This window comes from Bos mutus, chromosome 12 (genome assembly GCF_027580195.1).
Source record: "Bos mutus isolate GX-2022 chromosome 12, NWIPB_WYAK_1.1, whole genome shotgun sequence".
NCBI classification, from domain to species: Eukaryota; Metazoa; Chordata; class Mammalia; order Artiodactyla; family Bovidae; genus Bos; species Bos mutus.
The window spans coordinates 15,114,479-15,133,793 of NC_091628.1; the positions used below are offsets into that span (position 1 = coordinate 15,114,479).

Below are 19,315 nucleotides of genomic sequence, written 5' to 3' on the forward strand. Positions count from 1 at the left end.
TCATATTTCCAAGTCTTCCGCCAGGCCAACTGAGTCAAAATCTCTGGGGCAAGTGCCCAGGAATCTCTTTTTAAAAAAAATATTTTGGTGAATTTATTAAACATCCAGGCTTGAGAACTACAGCAGTAGAGTTTTGGCATCACTGCTCAGAATCGACAGAGACAATTTTATGTTGGGTAACGTCATGCAATAATAATTTTTGCTGAGCCATAAAGTAAGAGCAGTGGCTCAGTTAGTGGGCCCAGAAGACCATTATCCCTCCCTCAGCATCCCCACCCCAGTGCAGCTTCATTCTCCTCTCTGAGTCTCTGTCAGGAAAGATAGAGTGTGTCTGCCCTTATCTCTGCTTGGAAATCATCTTGAACAGAAAACTAACTGAGAAGTATGATAATGCTAGTAAAGATATTTTTTAAAGTGGTGATTCTTAGTCAGAAACCAGAATGAAGAATTTTTATTTTTAACGTATTAAAGTATGAAATGGCAGATTTGTTGTTTGGTTAGCTCTGTGATGTATTATCTACCATATGCTGTCTGTTAGTTAAAAAAAAAAAACATGAAACCATTTGGCAGTTGCACCAACCAAAATTACAACCAATGCAAAAAATGTAAGATATCAGGGAAATTACATGCTGTTGCTGTAAGTTCAGGTTTTAAAGTTTTGTGACTCTCGTAGTTAACGCTGTATAAGACATGATCTCTGCCTTCCTGGAGTTGGAAAGACTAAACTGCTATACGCAGAACAAGAGCAAAGGAGATTAAAGTCCGTAATAAATGACAGCCCGCCAGTGCTGTGAATTTCAGAAAGTAAAGTGTGAAATGGCAGCTCAGGCAGCAGTCCGCAGCCTTTCTGGCACCAGGGACCCGTTTTGGGGAAGACAGTTTCTCCACAGATGGGGTAGGGGGTGATCTTGGAGTGATTTCAAGCACATTGCATTTATTCTGCACTTTATTATTATTACATGTACCCCACCCCAGATCATCAGACATTCCATCCTGAAGGTTGACGACCCCTGAGCTAAGAGATTCACTGAAACAGTTGTGACTACTTATGACAAACACAAGACATCTTTTACAGTTGCAGGACCGGCTCTGCCTCCTAATTATAAAAGCAGTAGTTCAGAATCATCAGACAGCGACGAGGACAGTAGTTCTTTGTCCGAAGAAGGAAATCAAGAATCTGAAGAAGACGACACTGGTCCACCGGCACGGTCAGTCCGTTTTTACATTAAATGGTAAACCAAGCTCCAAATCTGGTACTTATTGGTTAGAGTAGATAGCTGGTAAGGGGCTTCCCTTGTGGCTCAGATGGTTAAGAATCTGCCTGCAGTACAGGAGGCCCAGGTTCAATCCCAGGGTCGGGAACATACCCTGGAGAAGGAAATGGCAACCCATTCCGGTATTCTTGCCTGGAGAATCCCATGAACAGAGGAGCCTGGTGGGCTACCGTCCATGGAGTCGAAAAGAGTCAGACACGACTGAGCGACTAACACTTTATTTTCTCAAGGAGCTATCATAACCTGCATTTATACAGCACAAGAAAAAATCACTTCATATTTCATTTCCTCATGAACTATACCTTTTATAGAAAAATGTATCTTAGTAGTATATAGCTCCGGAGATATCTAGAATTTCAATAAACATCTTATATAAAGGATTTTTCCATAAGGTATTATTGAAGTGATTAAATATTCTGAATAAACCATACATCTTCTTTTAAAATTTATGTGTGCAGTGTGTGCTTTTTGTTTAAGTAAATGAAGAATTCCCTCTGACCTAGCCTTCCTCACCAGTGGCCCATGTAGATAAGAAATCAAATCTTTATTATTGGATAGCAAGGGTTTTTTTTTAATGCATTTTAATGACTAAGGGACAAAAATAGCAACCCTTACAAAAGTGAATTTAAAAGCCAATGTCATAAATTCTAAGCTTAAAAATATCTCACAAGTAGAATATTTGAAACTTCACTGATTAGTCTTTATCAACACAGAAAATACAGAAAATTGATACGTTACTGCTGTGTAAAGAAGTAACCAGTCTCTATTTTAGACCTCAAGTGAATTCCCGAAAAAGATTAGTATAAGATCTGTGGTAGCTTTTCTTTTTTACTTGGCAAGATAAATTTATTGTTTCAGAGTTTATACAACTAAGTTGAAGTTGCTGCTGCTGCTACTGCTAAGTCTTTTCAGTCGTGTCCAACTCTGTGCGACCCCATAGACGGCAGCCCACCAGGCTCCTCCGTCCATGGGATTTTCCAGGCAAGAACACTGGAGTGGGTTGCCATTGCCTTCTCCAAAGTTGAAGTTAATATGTTTTGAAGTTAATAAATGAAGTTATTAAATGTTAATAAATGAAGTTAATAAAATTTTAATTTAAAAAATTAAAATTTCCCTATGAAAAAGTTTCTGACATACATGCATAAAATTACACTGTTTTCAGAAAACTAAGGAGAAATCAAGATGACGATGATGATGATGATGATGATGAAGGGTTTTTTGGACCAGCTCTTCCTCCTGGATTTAAAAAGCAAGATGATTCTCCTCCACGGTAAGAATGTGTACCCTTTCAGGACAGTCTTTTCTCAAGTCTGTTAATTCATTAAAGAGTTGTCTGAAATTGTTTGTTTGTTTGTTGTGTTTTTTAATTTTATTTTTTTGGCTGCGTTGGGTCTTATTAGTTGTGATATGTGTGATCTAGTTCCCTGACACAGGATCGAGCCTGGGCCACCTGCATTGTGAGCTCAGAGTCTTAACCACTGGACCACCAGAGAAGTCCCTGAAATTGTTTTTTAACTTACATGTTTATATAACATTTGAAATAAATTTGAAATGAAAAAAAATTTAAAATCCACATAAGAAAAGTAATTATTTACATGTTTATGACACTTAACAATTCATGAAAAACACTCACATCTCTTATTTGATACTCACAACAGCGTTTTGTGATAGGCTGGGTGAAACATAACCCTTTCCCCCCTTTTTTTTTTGACAAAGTTTCACATATAGCCAATGAGTAGAATCCTGGTATTTGATCTTTTTTTTTCTTTCTTTCTTTTTTTGGCTACACCACTTGACATATGAGATCCTGGTTCCCCAACCAGGGATATAAGTCAGACATCTTAATTATTTATTGAAAGAACAGGCAAATCCCTATGTACCAAATTACACAGTTAACCTAACCTCAAATGTGTTATCCATGGATTAAGATAGCAGCACACCCCTTACAGAATTGTCATGGTGCTTGAGATGTCGTATCTGTATACATATATAAACGTTTGATTCTTCTGTAGTGCCTTGCACAGAATAAACATATAGTAAATATTGTCTTCTCAAAATTAAAAAAATTTTAAATGCTGAATATTAAATTGCACATCAAATTGTTTATAATTCTTAACACTATATCCCAGTGTGCAAGAACAAGTAGGAAAGGCTGTTGTACATTTTATATTCAGAGGTTGTAATCACAATTGTCAGCTTCTAATTTTCATATAACTTTCTGAAAGTAATTGCCTCTGACTACAACTCAAAAAAACACTTCTTGTTATGAATATAAAACAGTTTTTGTAATGGTGTCTGCAAATAAAAGGGAGCTTATTATTAAAAAAAAGAAATAAGAGGGCTGGGCAATCCATGGCTGCTTTTGTATGGCCCCCAAGCTAAGAATGATCATTAGGTGCCATTAAAATGCAAAGACAAATATGTGGCAGAGACCGAATGTGGCCCTCAGAGCCTAACATTTTCTGCCTGGCTTTTTATGGGAAACTTTCTGACTGCTGGGATGTAATATTCCTTTCAAGAAAACAGTTATTAGAGGCATAGCAGTTTCTTGAGAATTGTATCTTGACGATAATATATGTTTGAAATAAACAGATGGTAGTATATATTGGAAGCAAAACCTTCCATAAGCCTGTAGCATGCCATGGTTATGTTCCTTTACTATATTTTAAGATTGTATGTATTAGTAATTTTATCCTCACAAAATTCCCCGAGGCCAGAGAGTTGAGCTGTACTTGAATTTGTAGATCTGCTAAAAACTCAGAAAACACTCTTACAGTACTTCCTTATATAAATGACAACTGATTTGATCTCTCAATACCACACTTCCGCATTTTTCATATGTACAGTTGTTTCGGTTCATAGCAGTTTTATGAACCAAGACAAGAGGTAACTACGTGGCCGAGATCAGAACCCAGACCCTGAGACTCTAGTGCTGTTTTTGCCCTGCTGGGAAACCTGTGTGTAAGATTCTGATTGAACATAGTGCCATCTGGAAAATTCAGCTTAGGACATCACTGCCCTCTTGGTTGGTTCCACTAACACAGGGACATCTCTGGAAAAGAGCAAAGATAGAATGGAGAAACTTAACAGTATAAAAGAGAGTAGAAAATATCATTCCTCTTTTTGTTTTTTCTGCACAAAAAGTAGCACTTTCTCTTTCGAAGACCCAGAATTTCAGCAGGTTTTCTCTTTTGAACAGTGTTAGTTGCCGCAGACTGTGGCAATAGGGCAACTTGAAAGAAAATGAACTCTAACATCACATAGACCGGGTTCAAACTCCAGCTCTGGGGACTTCCCTGGCAGTCCAGTGGTTAAGCCTCCATGCTTCCAATGCAGGGGATACAGGTTTGATTCCTGGTTGGGGAACTAAGATCCCATATGCCATGCAGCGTGGCCAAAAAGAGAACAAAACAAACAACGCAAAAGCTCCAGTCTGCCGCTTACGAGTTTGTGTTGTCCTTGGGCATCATTTTGCTTAGGTAGAAAATGGAGCAACTTATACCAACCAGGACTTTTTTAGGGAAACGGAAAACGCACTCTCTGGTTGAAATGAGGTTAGCATACCACCTTTTCCTTTCTCTCTGGGTCTCAGAGGAACTCTTTTCTTTGTAACACATTTCCACATCATAATGGGGTTGTTAGTGAGGAGGAAATGTTGGTTTTTATACTGCCTTGACACATGTAACCATAAATAAATTACTAACAGCTGTTATATGCATTCGCTACATATGTCCTTAAGACTCCATTTGTACTTAAGTAGTTCTGACTGTAATTAAAATGCCACTAAGGTATTTTTCAGTGGACAGTGACTATCAAAACTGAAAGCCAAGGCACAAGATAAAAAGATCTTCACAGACTTTAGTCCATAATACATAATAAGGATTCTTTTTTTTTTGGTCATTATTTTTATTTACCGTACTTCTTTTAGGAAGTGGGTTTACACCACTGCCACAAAGGTTGAGAATTACTGGTTTAGCATCTAATCATTAACTAATAAATAGAAAATTAAAGTGTAGAAATTAAGTTTTTTTATGATACTCGGTGAAAAAATGCTAGGTTTGTTGTTCAATGCCTCAGTCGTGTCCGACTCGTTGCAACCCCGGAGACTGCAGCACGCCAGGCCTCTCTGTCCATCACCAGTCCCGGAGCTTGCTCAGACTCGCGTCCATCAAGTCCAGTGGTGATGCCGTCTAACCATCTCGTCCTCTGTCTCTCTTTTCCTCCTGCCTTCTGCCTTTCCCAGCATCAGGGTCTTTTCCAATGAGTTGGCTCTTCGCATCAGGTGACCAAAGTATTGGAGCTTCAGCATCAGTCCTTCCAGTGAATATTCAGGGTTGATTTCCTTTAGGATGGACTCATTGGATCTCCTTGCAGTCCAGGGGACTCCCGAGAGTCTTCTCCAACACCACAGTTCAGAAACATCAGTTTGTCAGCTCTCAGCCTTCTTTATGGTTCAACTCTCACATCCATACATGAATACTAAGTTACAGAGTAAAAATAATACATCGAATAAGATTCTCATTTTCCACATTTGTTATTATTACCTGGCTTTTTATTCTTTGTGTGAGCTTTTACTGAAAAGTAAAAGCCAACTGAAAGCTGACTTTTTAAAGGTGCGTTTTCTTTTTCAGGCCTATGATAGGTCCTGCACTACCGCCCGGTTTTCTTAAATCTACACAGAAAAGTGACGAAGGCAGAAGTGATCCAGGACAAGTGTCATCAGATTTCAACTCTGAGGTTTGGGGATTTTTCTATTAAAGAACAAGATGTAAGAAACTCAAGACTTTACATAGTAGTAACTATAGTCATTTGACTCAAATGTAATGTAAGATGTGTCATAGTCATACTAGTTTAGGACTGTAGCATAGGTAGATGAAATCAAAAGCCATCTCAGACCTGAGATTCTGTTAGGAAAATGACGAGGCAGTCACGTGTTGACAGGGTGTGGTCTATTCATGCTTCTCATCCTTAAAGGGAAGCTTTTGCGTCCTAGAAAGTAGAATACAGTAAACAGTTTAAGGAATCGCTGTGATTTGATGCAAAAGAGAGCAAGCTGAGAAATGTTTAAATAGTGAAATAATTATTATAAAATATTGAAATTAACTTTGTCCCACCCAGTTCTGGTACCATTATTTAACAGCGTCACTCGTGGGTACATGATGTTTTGAAAAGAAAGAGCCAGTGATTCTGAAATCAAGGAGGAAATCTGTTTTCTTATTAGAGGGCTGCTGCTGCTAAGTCGCTTCAGTCATGTCCGACTTTGTGCAACCCCATAGACGGCAGCCCACCAGGCTCCCCCGTCCCTGGGATTCTCCAGGCAAGAACACTGGAGTGGGTTGCCATTTCCTTCTCCAATGCATGAAAGTGAAAAGTGAAAATGAAGTCACTCAGTCATGTCTGACTCTTAGCGACCCCATGGACTGCAGCCCACCAGGCTCCTCTGTCCATGGGATTTTCCAGTCAGGAGTACTGGAGTGGGGTGCCATTGCCTTTTCCATATTAGAAGGCTAGTCCTTAACAATGGCTGAGATTTAAAGAATATAATTTATAATGCATTTTCTCCATATATGGATACTATTTTCAGCTTCTCCAAAGCCTTATGAAATAATTACGATCTGTATCTTAGAGATGGCTAAAGGCCAGAGAAATTGGGTAACTTACTCCAAATAGCACAGTTTCTGCTTAGCAAAGCCGAAACTCAGAGCCCAATTCTTAGGACTTTAAATCACTGTTCAGTCTGCTCTTCTGCAGTGCCATCCTATATGTGAATTCATAGACTCCTGTGCATCTCCACTGAGAATTCATCAGTTCCACAGAGGTTGTTACTGAAGGAAATGTAATTCAGTGGTTAAGCTCATGAACTCCAGCATTTACTCATTCTTTCAATGAATGATATAGAATACCTACAGATGATTGTAGAACACATAAGTGTGTCAGGCATTAGTCACAGAAATCGATCTGACAAGGTCTGTTCCCACCTTCCAAAATGCCCAGAATCCAGCCACTTCGGCTGCCACCCTGCCCCAAGCCATCACCCTGTTTGACCTGTGTTATTGTTGGTCTCCTTGTCTTAGCCCTCGATGCTCTGCTGCCTCTTCTCAACACAGCAGCTAGAGTGGCCCAGAGAAAGTCAGATCGCATCAGTCACACTCAGAACTAATTTGCTGCTCCCCTCTCTGTATAAAAGTCAGAGTCCTTACAGGGCCCTGTACAGTCTGGCTCCCATTAACTCCCTGGTTTCCTCTTACTTTGATCTGACCACAGTGGGCTTCTTGCACCTTAAATATGCCAGTCAGGCTCCTACCCCTGAGCCTTGATACCTGCTGTCCACATCTTCCCCAGATATTTATGTGGCTGGCTTGCCACCAGCTAGAGCACTTTTAGCTGCTAATAGCAGAAAGTCCAACTTACAATGAAGCTTAGTCTCAACCTTCCTAGTTAGCAGATGGGTTGTTTGTATAACTTCCTGAATGATCTAGAATCTGTATTCCCAAATTAAGGAAAATGTGTTTCATACCCAAGACGAGGTCTAGAGATAGGAACACTCCACGGCTGGTTAACTTAGCCTCACAAGACCACCCAGGACCCCAGTTTTGAATGTCTCCTCTGTCACTTGCAGCATGTTAATTCCTCTTAGGCTGACCCCTTCCTTATACCAGGAAGCCTGCCAGAGTCCTTAGATTGACACGCAGGTGGCAATGTCCAGACAGAGGAATGAACCCTGTCTTGTATCCCCTTCTTAGGGGGAGGAAAACCTCTCCAGGTTTCCCATAGACCTCTCCTCATATTTCTGTGGCCCACACTGAATCATATGCCTATGCTCAAGCCAATCAGTTGGGCAGTGAGACCAAAGTGATTGGCTTAGAATTATCAGTTTTCCCCAGGAATTAGAGAAGGTTTTAGTTTCCCGAAGAAAGCATGATTCCAACCATCATGAACAAACACTGGGTTGTCTTAGCAATAGTTATTGGTTGGAGCTGTTACAGTTCCTACATATTTCAGGCCTCTACCTTTATAAAACTATCTCTTATTGGAAGAAAGTGTAAATATTATTAGCTTATCCCATCATCCTAAATGTCAACACTCTATTGATACTATGTTTCTTGTAATTTTTAAAGTTTATTATACATCTGCTCGTTTTATATCACCAAGTATTAAGTTTGTAGGGGGCTATAAATATGTTTAAGATAATGTCTTTGCCATCAAAGAGCTTACTGTTGTTGAGAAAAGCTAAAACATTTAAAGTTAAATCTTTAGCAGTTGAAATAAAGGAAATAATAGTCTGCTGTAGTATAAGTAGAAAAAATACTGGCTTTGATCTTAGAATATTTAAGTCTTAGGTACAAGTTTTACAACCTCAGACAAGTTGTTTAATCTTTCCAAGTATATTTCTCTAAACCTAGGTTTCCTCAGAAAGAAAATAGGAATAATGATGCTATTTCCCAGTTTTATTATGAGGTTCAAATGAGACAAAATCCAGTTATTGAGAGAGTGTGTGGCTTAGAGTCAGCCATAAGACAAGGTATAATTATCCAGTTATTTGTACTGAGAACAATTGCTATAGAAGTTTAGAGAAGAAACCACAGAGAGTTAACATTGAGTGGTTAACAGGGAAAGTGTAAACAACACAAATTAACTCGCCTGGTCCTGGTAGTTGAAAAAATAAGAGGAAGAAACTACCGGTCCCAGCGGGAGTACAAACATCTTATTGTGATTCATCTTGTTGTTTATCTTACCCTCTCTCCTTCTCGAGGTCAAGGACTATTTTAAACCCTAGTGTGTATAGCATCTAACACAAAGTCTTACATGAAAACCCTTTGTTAAAATGATTTACCAAAAACAATTTGAATTCCATTTTTGCAATAATATTGTGTCTCTGGAGTACTTTGGGCACCAGATGCACCCGTTTGGGCCAGCATTTTGGAAGGCACTGCACAGCACTTCTGTTTCAGTGGACCATACTAAATCATGGAGGCGAATATAGCTTCCAAGAACGTCATATTCATGTGTTTCTTCTTCCAAAGAGCTCTTTCTGTACCAGGAAAGAGAATGGCTTCAACTCTGTCTTCTCTGACCACTTCCTTGGAGTATTTCAGAGGAATTGTGAGGCCACATCTGTGTCCATCAGGAATAGAGCTGAGTGAGTTAATGAGCTCTGCCGTGGACACAGGGGCTGAGGTGGGACAGATCCCACGCCCTGGGTTTGTGGTCTCTGTTGGGTGCGCTTGACGAAGGCACAGGAAAGGTGCTCAGTGATTAGCCAGTGACACGGTGTTTGCTCCTTCGTTCTGTTTCCAGGTTATCGGTCTCAGTTAAATTTTGAGTAATTTAGGATCATTTTCTGTAATGTGTCACTCCACTCTTGGTTTAAAGGTCCTGTCTTGTTTCAGAAGGAAACGGATAGCAGTGAGGAGGAAGACATTGTCGGGCCGATGCCTGCCAAAGGACCAGTTAACTCCAGTGTAACAGCAGAGTTTGAAAAGAGGGCCCAGAGAATGAAAGAAAAACTGACCAAAGGAGATGACGTAAGTTTCAAATACACAGAACACTTTACTCTGAGAAATCGACCACATAGATCAAAAATCTCAATTTTGATAACAGACATTTAAAAAATGTCCTTCTGCATGTGTATGTATATAAAAATTTGGTCTCTAGGGTAACTCAGAAGCTATAAAAGGAGAAAACTGACAGATTTGCACAATTAAAAATGACAGTATGGCAAAAGATAACATTAAGTCCAAAGAACAATAAATTAGATGAAAGTATAACATATTTGACAAGAAAAATCATCCATCTATTAAATCATTTTCTCTTCAGTTCAGTTCAGTTGCTCAGTTGTGTCTGACTCTGCGACCCCATGGACTGCAGCATGCCAGGTTTCCCTGTTCATCACCAACTCCCAGAGCTTACTCAAACTCACGTCCTTTGAGTCGGTGATGCCGACTCGATCCAACCATCTCATCCTCTGTCGTCCCCTTCTCCTTCTGCTTCTGCCTTCAGTCTTTCCCAGCATCAGAGTCTTTTCTAAGGAGTCAGTTCTTTACATCACATGGCCATAGTTTTAAAGGAGCTTCAGCTTCAACATCAGTCCTTCCAATGAATATTCAGGACTGATCTCCTTTAGGATGGACTGGTTGGATCTCCTTGCAGTCCAAGGGACTCTCAAGAGTCTTTCTCCAACACGACAGTTCAAAAGCATCAATTCTTCAGCACTCAGCTTTCTTTATAGTCCAACTCTCAACATCCATACATGACTACTGGAAAAACCATAGCTTTGACTAGACGGGCCTTTGTCTTTCTCCTAATGTCTTTTTCTCTTAACATCTGCCTCAGCTGAGAAGCATAGTCACTTAGGTAGTATTCTATACATGTATGCACACATGTCCACACTTTCCAGGATACTTTTTTTTTGTTTAACTTTTTATTTCTCTTAAAGGGTTCATCTAAACCAATTACGAGAGAATCTTGGATGACTGAACTTCCTCCAGAAATGAAAGACTTTGGTCTCGGGCCCAGAACTTTTAAGAGAAGAGCTGATGGCAAATCTGGAGACCGATCAGTCTGGACTGACACGCCAGCCGACAGGGAAAGGAAAGCTAAGGTGAGAGGGCTTGTGTGTTCCTGTATTTCTGTCCACGTTGGCTCTATTTTGAAAAAAATAGAAGGCAGAATTATTCCAGGGTACTGTTTCTTAGCTTATGATTCCCAAGGGAAAAGATTTCCCCTGAAGGAAAGTTATAAGAAAAGAAAGCGACACCAGTTGCTTCCTGTGTATTCATTTATACTGTTTCCCAACAAATTGTCTCATTAAACCTCAAGAGAACCTGGAGACATAAGTTTATTAACCTCATTTTATGAAAGGAGATACTGTGCCCTATGAGGTCATTTTTTCTGGAATTAAATGCTGGTAAGTGATGAACAGTAATTCCGTTCTAGACCTTTCTGATTCCAAATCCCCCAGTCTTTATACGTCAAAATGTCTCCATGAAAGTTTCTTTTAAAATATCTTGGAAAAAACCAAAGCACAGATTAACCTAGTGAGTTAAGTGATAGTAGTGAGTGTCTCTGAAAGTAGCAGTAGCTCCAGTGCACTAAACTAACTTCACATTACTGTCAAGACAGGCAAAAAGCCCTTTCCTTAATACATTGAATAATTTACCAAAAAAAGAAAAAGGAAAAACTATGCATAAAATACATCATTATTATTAGATTTTCTTTTCTTGGATTTCTACACGTATTATGAAATATTCCATTGTTAAGAATCCAGCCAGTACTAACTCCTTAAATTCACTTCATCAGAAATTCCAATTTCCTTGAGTTGTAAGTGCTGTCTTAAATGCTTGACTAATTGGCGCCTTATGATTATAACTTATCAGTTTTAAATTAAACAGTTCCTTACTTAATTCATGCCCCTAACTCTGTTTGTCTTGTTCATTAGTACCTGGAATTATGAAGATTTCTATTTTCATTCTATAACCAAAAATTGAATGTCTCCTCTGGCAAGCATCATGTTTGGTCACAAGTGACAGAGAAAGCTCCTTAAGACACTTTGATTTTCATGAAGAATTGGTTGTGAAATAGTGTTGTTCTTAAAATGTGGGTGATGTGTGGAAATCACCTCATTTTAGCAGAATATGTGGCAAAACCATACGTTCTCTTTTACCCTGAAGACTCAAGGAAATCCGAGAGTTATAATGGACAGGTGAGGTGAACCACCACACCTGGGGGGAGAGGCAACGGAAGATGGGGGGTAGAAGTGAGCCACACCCCACAGCCCCACTGCTGGGCACGTGCCCTGAGGAAACCGCCATTGAGAAAGACATCAGTGTTCACTGCAGCACTGTTTACAATAGCTAGGACATGGAGGTAACCTAGATGTCCATCGACAGATGAATGAATAAAGAATTCGTGGTATTAATACATATACATAATGGAATATTACTCAGCCATAGAAAGGAATGCATTTGAGTCAGTTCTAATGAAGTAGATGAACCTAGAGCCTGTTACACAGAGTGAAGTAAGTCAGAAAGAGAAAAATTAATACTGTATATTAACACATACATACCGAATCTAGAAAGATGGTCCTGATGAACCTATTTGCAGGGCAGCAGTGGAGACACAGACAGAACAGACTTGTGGACACAGCGGGGGAAGGGAAGGGTGAGACAGATTGAGAGCATAGTTTGGAAGCACACATTACCACGTGTCAAATAGGGAGCCAGTCGGGATTCGCTGTATGACTCAGGGAGCTCACACCGGGGCTCTGTGACAACCTGGAGGGGTGGAGGGGATATATATATACCTACGGTTGATTCGTGTTGCCATATGACAGAAGCCAACACAGTATTGTAAACCGATTATCCTCCAATTAATAAATAAATTTTAAAAAAGATGTGAGCCACACACTGTGAATGACTAGTGTTGGAATGCCTGGCTGCTCTTTCTTAACTGGTCTTTTATAAAAATAACTTACTGGCATTTTTATAATTTCACCTTTAAAATTGTCTCCAAAAAGACAACTTAATACCCTTGCTTACATGGATTTTTTTTTAATATTTTTTAAATATTTATTTATTTGGCTTACTCAGGTCTTACTTGCCGCATGGAGAATCTTCCATTGTGGCGCGTGGAATCTTTGATTGCAGCACACAGACTCTCCAGTTGTAGCGTGCAGGCTCAGCTGCCCCGTGGCCTGTGGCATCTCAATTCCCTGACCTGGGATTGAACCTGTGTCCCCTGCATTGCAAGGCGGATTCTTGACCACCGGGAAAATCCCTTACATGGACTTTTTATTTGTGCTTTTTTCAGACCTCCTGTTCCTCATTGTGTGTGAGTACATGTCTAGCCTACAGCTAGATATGCAAGAAGTCTTCCTCAAAGGAAAATAACACAGAAAAATGGAACGAAGAGAAAGTAACCAGTACAATTTGAACTTAAGATTTTAGGTCCTGTGACTGAGTTCTTTAGATCTAGTCATTCTTTTTACGGTTGAAAATGTTTTGTTGTATATTTACAACAGACTAACAAAGGGATTATTAATACCCCTTAGATCTTATGTGGTTCTATATCACAGCATGTAGTACTGCAGACTTATATTTGTGGTAGAATTTATCACAGAAAGTATCACAGAGCTGTCCTTTATAACGTGAAGTTGCTCAGTCATGTCCGACTCTGCAACCCCATGGGCCTACCATGCTCCTCTGTCCGTGGAACTTTCCAGGCAAGAGTACTGGAGTGGGTTGCCATTTCCTTCTCAAAAGGATCTCGACCCAGGGATCAAACCTCAGTCTCCCACATTGTAGGCAGACGCCTTACCGTCTGAGCCACCAGGGAAATCCTTTATAAAGGTCATGACTAATTTTTTATTTTTGTAATGGATCTTCGTCAAGTTTCCTTTTTTACTCTCTCTCCAAATATCCTTTTTGTATGTTTTTTCCATCATTTCCCTCCTTTTTTAAAAAATTTATTGTATCATCTTACTTGTTATATTTGATTCCCCAGCATTCATCTCCCTACCACTAATGCCAACATGGCCTAAATGAAGTAAGATTAGAAAGAAATGAAAGTGTTATGCATAAACTAATTGAATAAGATCTGTTATAATCTCACCTCCCAGTCTTGACTAGATTTACTCTTAGAAGGTCAGGTCTTCACCTCCATCTTATCAGAACATCATTTTTCTCTTAATATTACAAGTAAAGAATCTGTTTCTGGGAAAATTGTTATGGAAAAATGAGAAATGAGCTACTCCTACGTTTTTTAACATACTTTATTGAGTACAGTGTTGTTTTAGTCCATTATTTAGATAAAAATTGGGCTCAGATGGTAAAGCGTCTGCCTACAATGTGAGAGACCTGGGTTTGATCCCTGGGTTGGGAAGATCCCCTGGAGAAGGAAATGGCAACCCACTCCAGTACTTTTGCCTGGAAAATTCCATGGACTGAGGAGCCTGGTAGGCTACAGTCCATGGGGTCGCAAAGAGTCGGACACGACTGAGCGACTTCACTTCACCTGACTAAGCAAATAGCAACAGTATAAAAACATGCTTTGAGAAAAATAGTTTTCAGTTGTTTTTGTCTGAGCCTTATTCATTCCTGGTTGGGGCTGTATTTTGCTGAATATTTTTTTTTTTCTAACCAGAATTTATTGGAAATTTACCTAAGTATTTCATCAGTGTGTGTGCTATAGTAAATGGTATATCTTTTTAAATTTCAAATTCTAATTGTTCCTTGCTGGTATGTTTTGTTTGTTGGCCTGGTATCCTACAGCTTTGCCGTACATCTGTGTGTGCTCAGTCGTGTCCAACTCTTTGCAACCCCATGGTCAGTAGCCCATTGGGCTCCTCTGTCCATGGGATTTTCCAGGCAAGAATACTAGAGTGGGTTGCCCTTTCCTTCTCCAGGGAATCTTCCTGACCCAGGGATCAAATCCACACTTCTCTGTCTCCAGCATCAGCAGGCGGATTCTTTACCACTGAGCCGCCTGGGAAGCCCCAGCTTTGCTATACTTGCTTATTAATGCTAAGAGTTGTTTAATAGATCGTGGAGTTTTCTACATTGACACTCATATGTCTTCTGTGAATAAAGATAGTTTTATTTTTATTTTTCTATACCCCTTTTGTTTCTTTCTCTTAATTTTTTTCCCTCAAAAGTGCTTTTCCTGGTTTTGAAAACAGTAATGTAAGATTTCTTCTTAAGCCTTATTTTCTCATCTGCATTTTATTACCGTTTGTCAGACTCATCTCTGAGTTTGATAAAATCCAGTTAGTTGATTGGATGGAGGTTTTGTGGGCTTTTTTTCTTGTTTTCAGGAAAATGTTAGAGTAGGAGACTAACAGATCCCTTACCAAGAATATTACCATTTCTAGTGGGAAGAGAATCAACAGGCCTGGCTTTGTCTAGTCTCCTGTTAATCTGAATTAAAATGATAGTATTTCTTGTTCATTTTTTCCTGATAATGTGGTTCCGTAATGTGTTATCTGTTCATTCCTCAGGAGATGCAAGAAGCAAGAAAGTCATTCAGTAAGAAGGATGAAGAATATATACCATCAGGAAGGGATAAGAGATTGGCTGAGCAAGTATCCTCATACAATGTAAGTCAGAGAATAAAATGCATGACCTTGCTTTTTTTTTTTTTACATCTTTTAATGCTCTTCTCATTTTTTCTCTTTTTCTTGTTTCTCTTTCTTTTATGTTTTTCTTTTCATCTCAGTCTTTTTCTATACATCTGTTCTGAAAAATACTCTTGTATGTACATATATGTATACAAACATATATGTATAATCCTCATGTTGTGGGCTTTTTTAATGCATCTCATAATATTTTCAGGTTTTCGGGGTTTTTTAGTTTTGTGTTTTTTTTTTTTTTTAATTAATTTATTTTAATTGGAGGCTAATTACTTTACAATATTGTATTAGTTTTGCCATACACTGACATGAATCCACCATGGGTGTACATGTGTTCCCCATCCTGAACCCCCCTCTCATCTCCCTCCCCATCCCATCCCTCTAGGTCATCCCAGTGCACCAGCCCCAAGCACCCTGTCTCATGCATTGAACCTATACTGGCGATTCATTACACAGATGATAATATACATGTTTCAATGCCATTCTCCCAAATCATCCCACCCCAGTTCATTTTTTACTTGAATCGTATATCAGAAATTCAATTCCTGGAGATGGGTAGCACATGATCAGAAAGTAAAGAGCCCTATTAACTCCTAGAGATCCCAATTCAAACATTTCTAAATATAAGCCAATTTGGAATATTTGATGTAAAGATGTAAATAAAAGTATGAAACTTTAAAATACAGTTCAATTTAAATTTGAAAACAGGATTCATTGGGCAAACTATTATTTTTGTAATTGTCTCTTACTCATTAAAAAAAAAAACAGCAAAAAAAACCTGGTATTTCACTCAAAGAATAAATAAACCACTGAACCCTTCAGCTCCTGAAAGGTATTTAGGTGTTCAGGAAAACTACCTTCTATTCCCAGTGCATTAGTTTATAAAAAGTTCTATAAGCATTAAAAATATAGTTAGCAAAGTTTTCACAGACTTGAGAGTGCTTCACTCACAACAGCCTTAAAAAGACTTCTGTAGGAATCTTCATAGGAGCTTTATTCATAACAGCTAATTTCTTTGATAAGCCCAGGTATCTATCAGTAAGCAGGGGGCCAAGGGGGAGTATATATATGATGAAATACTACTTGGCAATAAACAGGAACAAATTACAAATACATGCAACATTGTGGATTAATCTCAAAGTCATTATGCTGAGTGCAGGAAGTCGTACCCAAGATTTCATACACATGTACCACTGTATAATTCCATTTATATGAAGCTCCACAATAAGCAAAATGTGTCTGTGGTGGGAAAAAATCAGAATAGTCGTTGTTGGAGCAGGAGTGTGGAGATGGACAAGAAAGGAACATGCAGAGCTTCTGCAGTGATGGAAGTACATCCCACATATTGCTAGGAGTTCAAGTTGCAAAGCTCAGTGGATGCAGTGTTAAGATTTGCACATTTCATTCTATGTAAATTACTTTAAAAGAAAACAGTGTAAACAAATATAGAACATGTAATGATGTCTGCAATTTACTTTAAAATGCTTCCAAAAAATTAGGGTTTGAGTTTTATGGTGAAATTTTGGTTATTTATGAGACCTTCTTTTCAAAATATTAATGTTGTTTTCAGACTGAACCACCTCCTAGTATTGATAAATTGAACAATCTTAAAAAATATGACCATGAAGGCAAAAGAGTTGGACACGACTGAGCGACTAAGCACAGGAAGGCAAAAGAAAAACCAAACAATTAGAATCTTAGCATGAATTTTCTAAAGCTTCTGAGAAACTATCACATTCAAAATTAATTGCCCTTGTTTTTTACAAATTAGTATAAAACATACACGTTTTGTTAAATTATTAAATTTGGTAAATCAACAAACTGGTCGTTTAGCAAATTGATCTCACATGAGTTGGCTTTTGGTGTGATTTTCTGTGAACTAACTGCTTCTAGATGTTTTTATTACTCACTTATAAGTTCGGTCCTCTGTGTCAGTCACAGAATGCAAATGTGCTAAACCAGGTAGACGGCACACCTGAAACAAACTGATACAACAGCTCATTTCTTTTATCATAACAACAGTCCACTTGAATTGTGTGGATTGACTATAATAGTCTACTGGTTTAACGTATTCCTCTGTCTTTCTTGGTGTTCAGTTTACTACTTCAGGGGGTCAGTCAGTGGAAACTGACCATTTTTCTTTGTCCACTGGTGCTCACTTTTTGTTACCTTCTGCAGTTTGGCCCATCAGCGTAGACCGTTTTCCTCAGCACCAGCTCTAGGAAGTGCAAGCAGGACTTCTACCGCTTCTCACAGTTTCTCCAAACTCTGCTCTCTGTTTCCTCCAGCTCTTTCTTAAATCTTCAGCCTTTCCCATCCAACTCTTGATAGCCTGTCTGCCTTCATCCTTATTGTCTCATTAGTGAATTATTATCTCATTAGTGGAAGAAGGGAGGGAAAATGTGGAGAAATTGCACTAAAAGGTTAAATTTTACAGTATAAATGTTTTACATTTATATGTACACATATAATTATATTCTCCATTATAGTTCTCCATCCCAGATTAACCCTACTCCTGTGCTTTCCATTCTCTTTCCCCCTCTGTTAATACCAAACTACCAGACAGAACCATCTGTTTTACGGGACACCTGTGTGAGAACCTGGGTGGATCTTCACAGCACAGGTTCCTGAGATCCATGGTGGCAGCTTTGATTCACTGCATCTGTCATGGGGCTCAGGAAGCTGTTTTTCTTTTCAACCAGTCAAGGGTGGAGAGAGATGGCCTTCCAAGTGTTTTTACTCAGTATTTACTGAGTATTGTCCCCTCAGAAAACTTCTCCTGGACATGTCATTATAAGTTTCAATAGTTTGCAGAGATACAATTTATAGCTTGTTTTATTATTCTTTTCAGTGTTTCAGATGGAATCTAAATGCCTTAGCAACTTATTATCTATTATTATCCTTTAAAAATATGTATGAACAAGCTCTTCCTTAACAGTTGGAAATTTTATTTCATCCTTTTTTCTCCTTGAATACATAATTTCATTTCTATTACGCCACAAATTTTATCTTAATGGAATCCACTTTTACGCTTGAAAGTCTTTTATGATTATATTTGAAAAGTCATATTTCACTTCAGCAAATCTATGCACATAAATTGAAACCAAAAGGTTTTAATTTCCTGTATCTAAAGTCTAAATGTTTACACTTTTCTTCCTTTTGGATTAAGTTGTAAAATCAGTTGATAAAAACAATATAAACATATCTCAGATTTTGATAATTATTAAATGTCAAAAGTAAAATGTAAACCTTATATCTTAATGAAAGACCTTTTCTCCAGTTACTTTCTGGTCTTTCGATGAATGTTACTGCTAGAATAAGACAGATTTCAGCATCAAATATGTTCTTTATTTAGTTCATTTGTATAGTTAAGAGTCATATGGTTAAGAGTTAGGAAACCATGTTCACATACAGCAGTGGGTAAGAAAGGAACATGGTTCATTATCATGATGTCATTCAGTTCTTTAAACAGTTTCTATTTATGTACTTAAACCTCAGAATGATCTATTAACAAAAAATTACTATTATTAATGATATCCCAACTTTCACTCTGTCTCAACTTTGATTTTTTCTTTCACATCAGTCTCTTTTTTTTCTTTTGCAATTAGAACAGCTTGACATTTAGTAACTTCTCAGCTGAGGGCTGTTTCCATGTTTCCAAAGGGTACAAGCTGGCAGCATTGCCCCCTACTGGCTACTGAAGGGCGGGATGAACAGGGACAGGAAGGACTGTAGTGCCCCGACTCCAGCCCCCTGAACAGCGTGTATTTCTCAGTCTCACTTTCCAAATCCGCATAATGGCAATAATAACATTTAATTTATATTGATTATAAATTTAGATGTTGTCCAGATTACAACATAGTAAATGCTCAGTAAATTGAATACTTAACATTTATTGACTGATTCTTATGTACCC

General features: G+C 38.5%; 1 protein-coding gene across 4 annotated transcripts in view; it reads left to right on the plus strand.

Moving 5' to 3' along the window:
* Window positions 1–19,315, plus strand: part of GPALPP1 (GPALPP motifs containing 1) — a 33,936-nt gene that overhangs the window by 6,086 nt on the left and 8,535 nt on the right. For 3 of the 4 annotated variants that reach the window (XM_070380271.1, XM_070380269.1, XM_070380270.1), the window contains exons 2-7: window positions 1,076–1,208; window positions 2,437–2,544; window positions 5,906–6,011; window positions 9,665–9,799; window positions 10,711–10,875; window positions 15,268–15,366. In XM_070380271.1, coding sequence (XP_070236372.1) covers window positions 1,076–1,208; window positions 2,437–2,544; window positions 5,906–6,011; window positions 9,665–9,799; window positions 10,711–10,875; window positions 15,268–15,366 — 746 coding nt within the window. The remainder of the gene's footprint in view (window positions 1–1,075; window positions 1,209–2,436; window positions 2,545–5,905; window positions 6,012–9,664; window positions 9,800–10,710; window positions 10,876–15,267; window positions 15,367–19,315) is intronic. The other variant, XM_014478330.2, reaches the window with a different exon arrangement.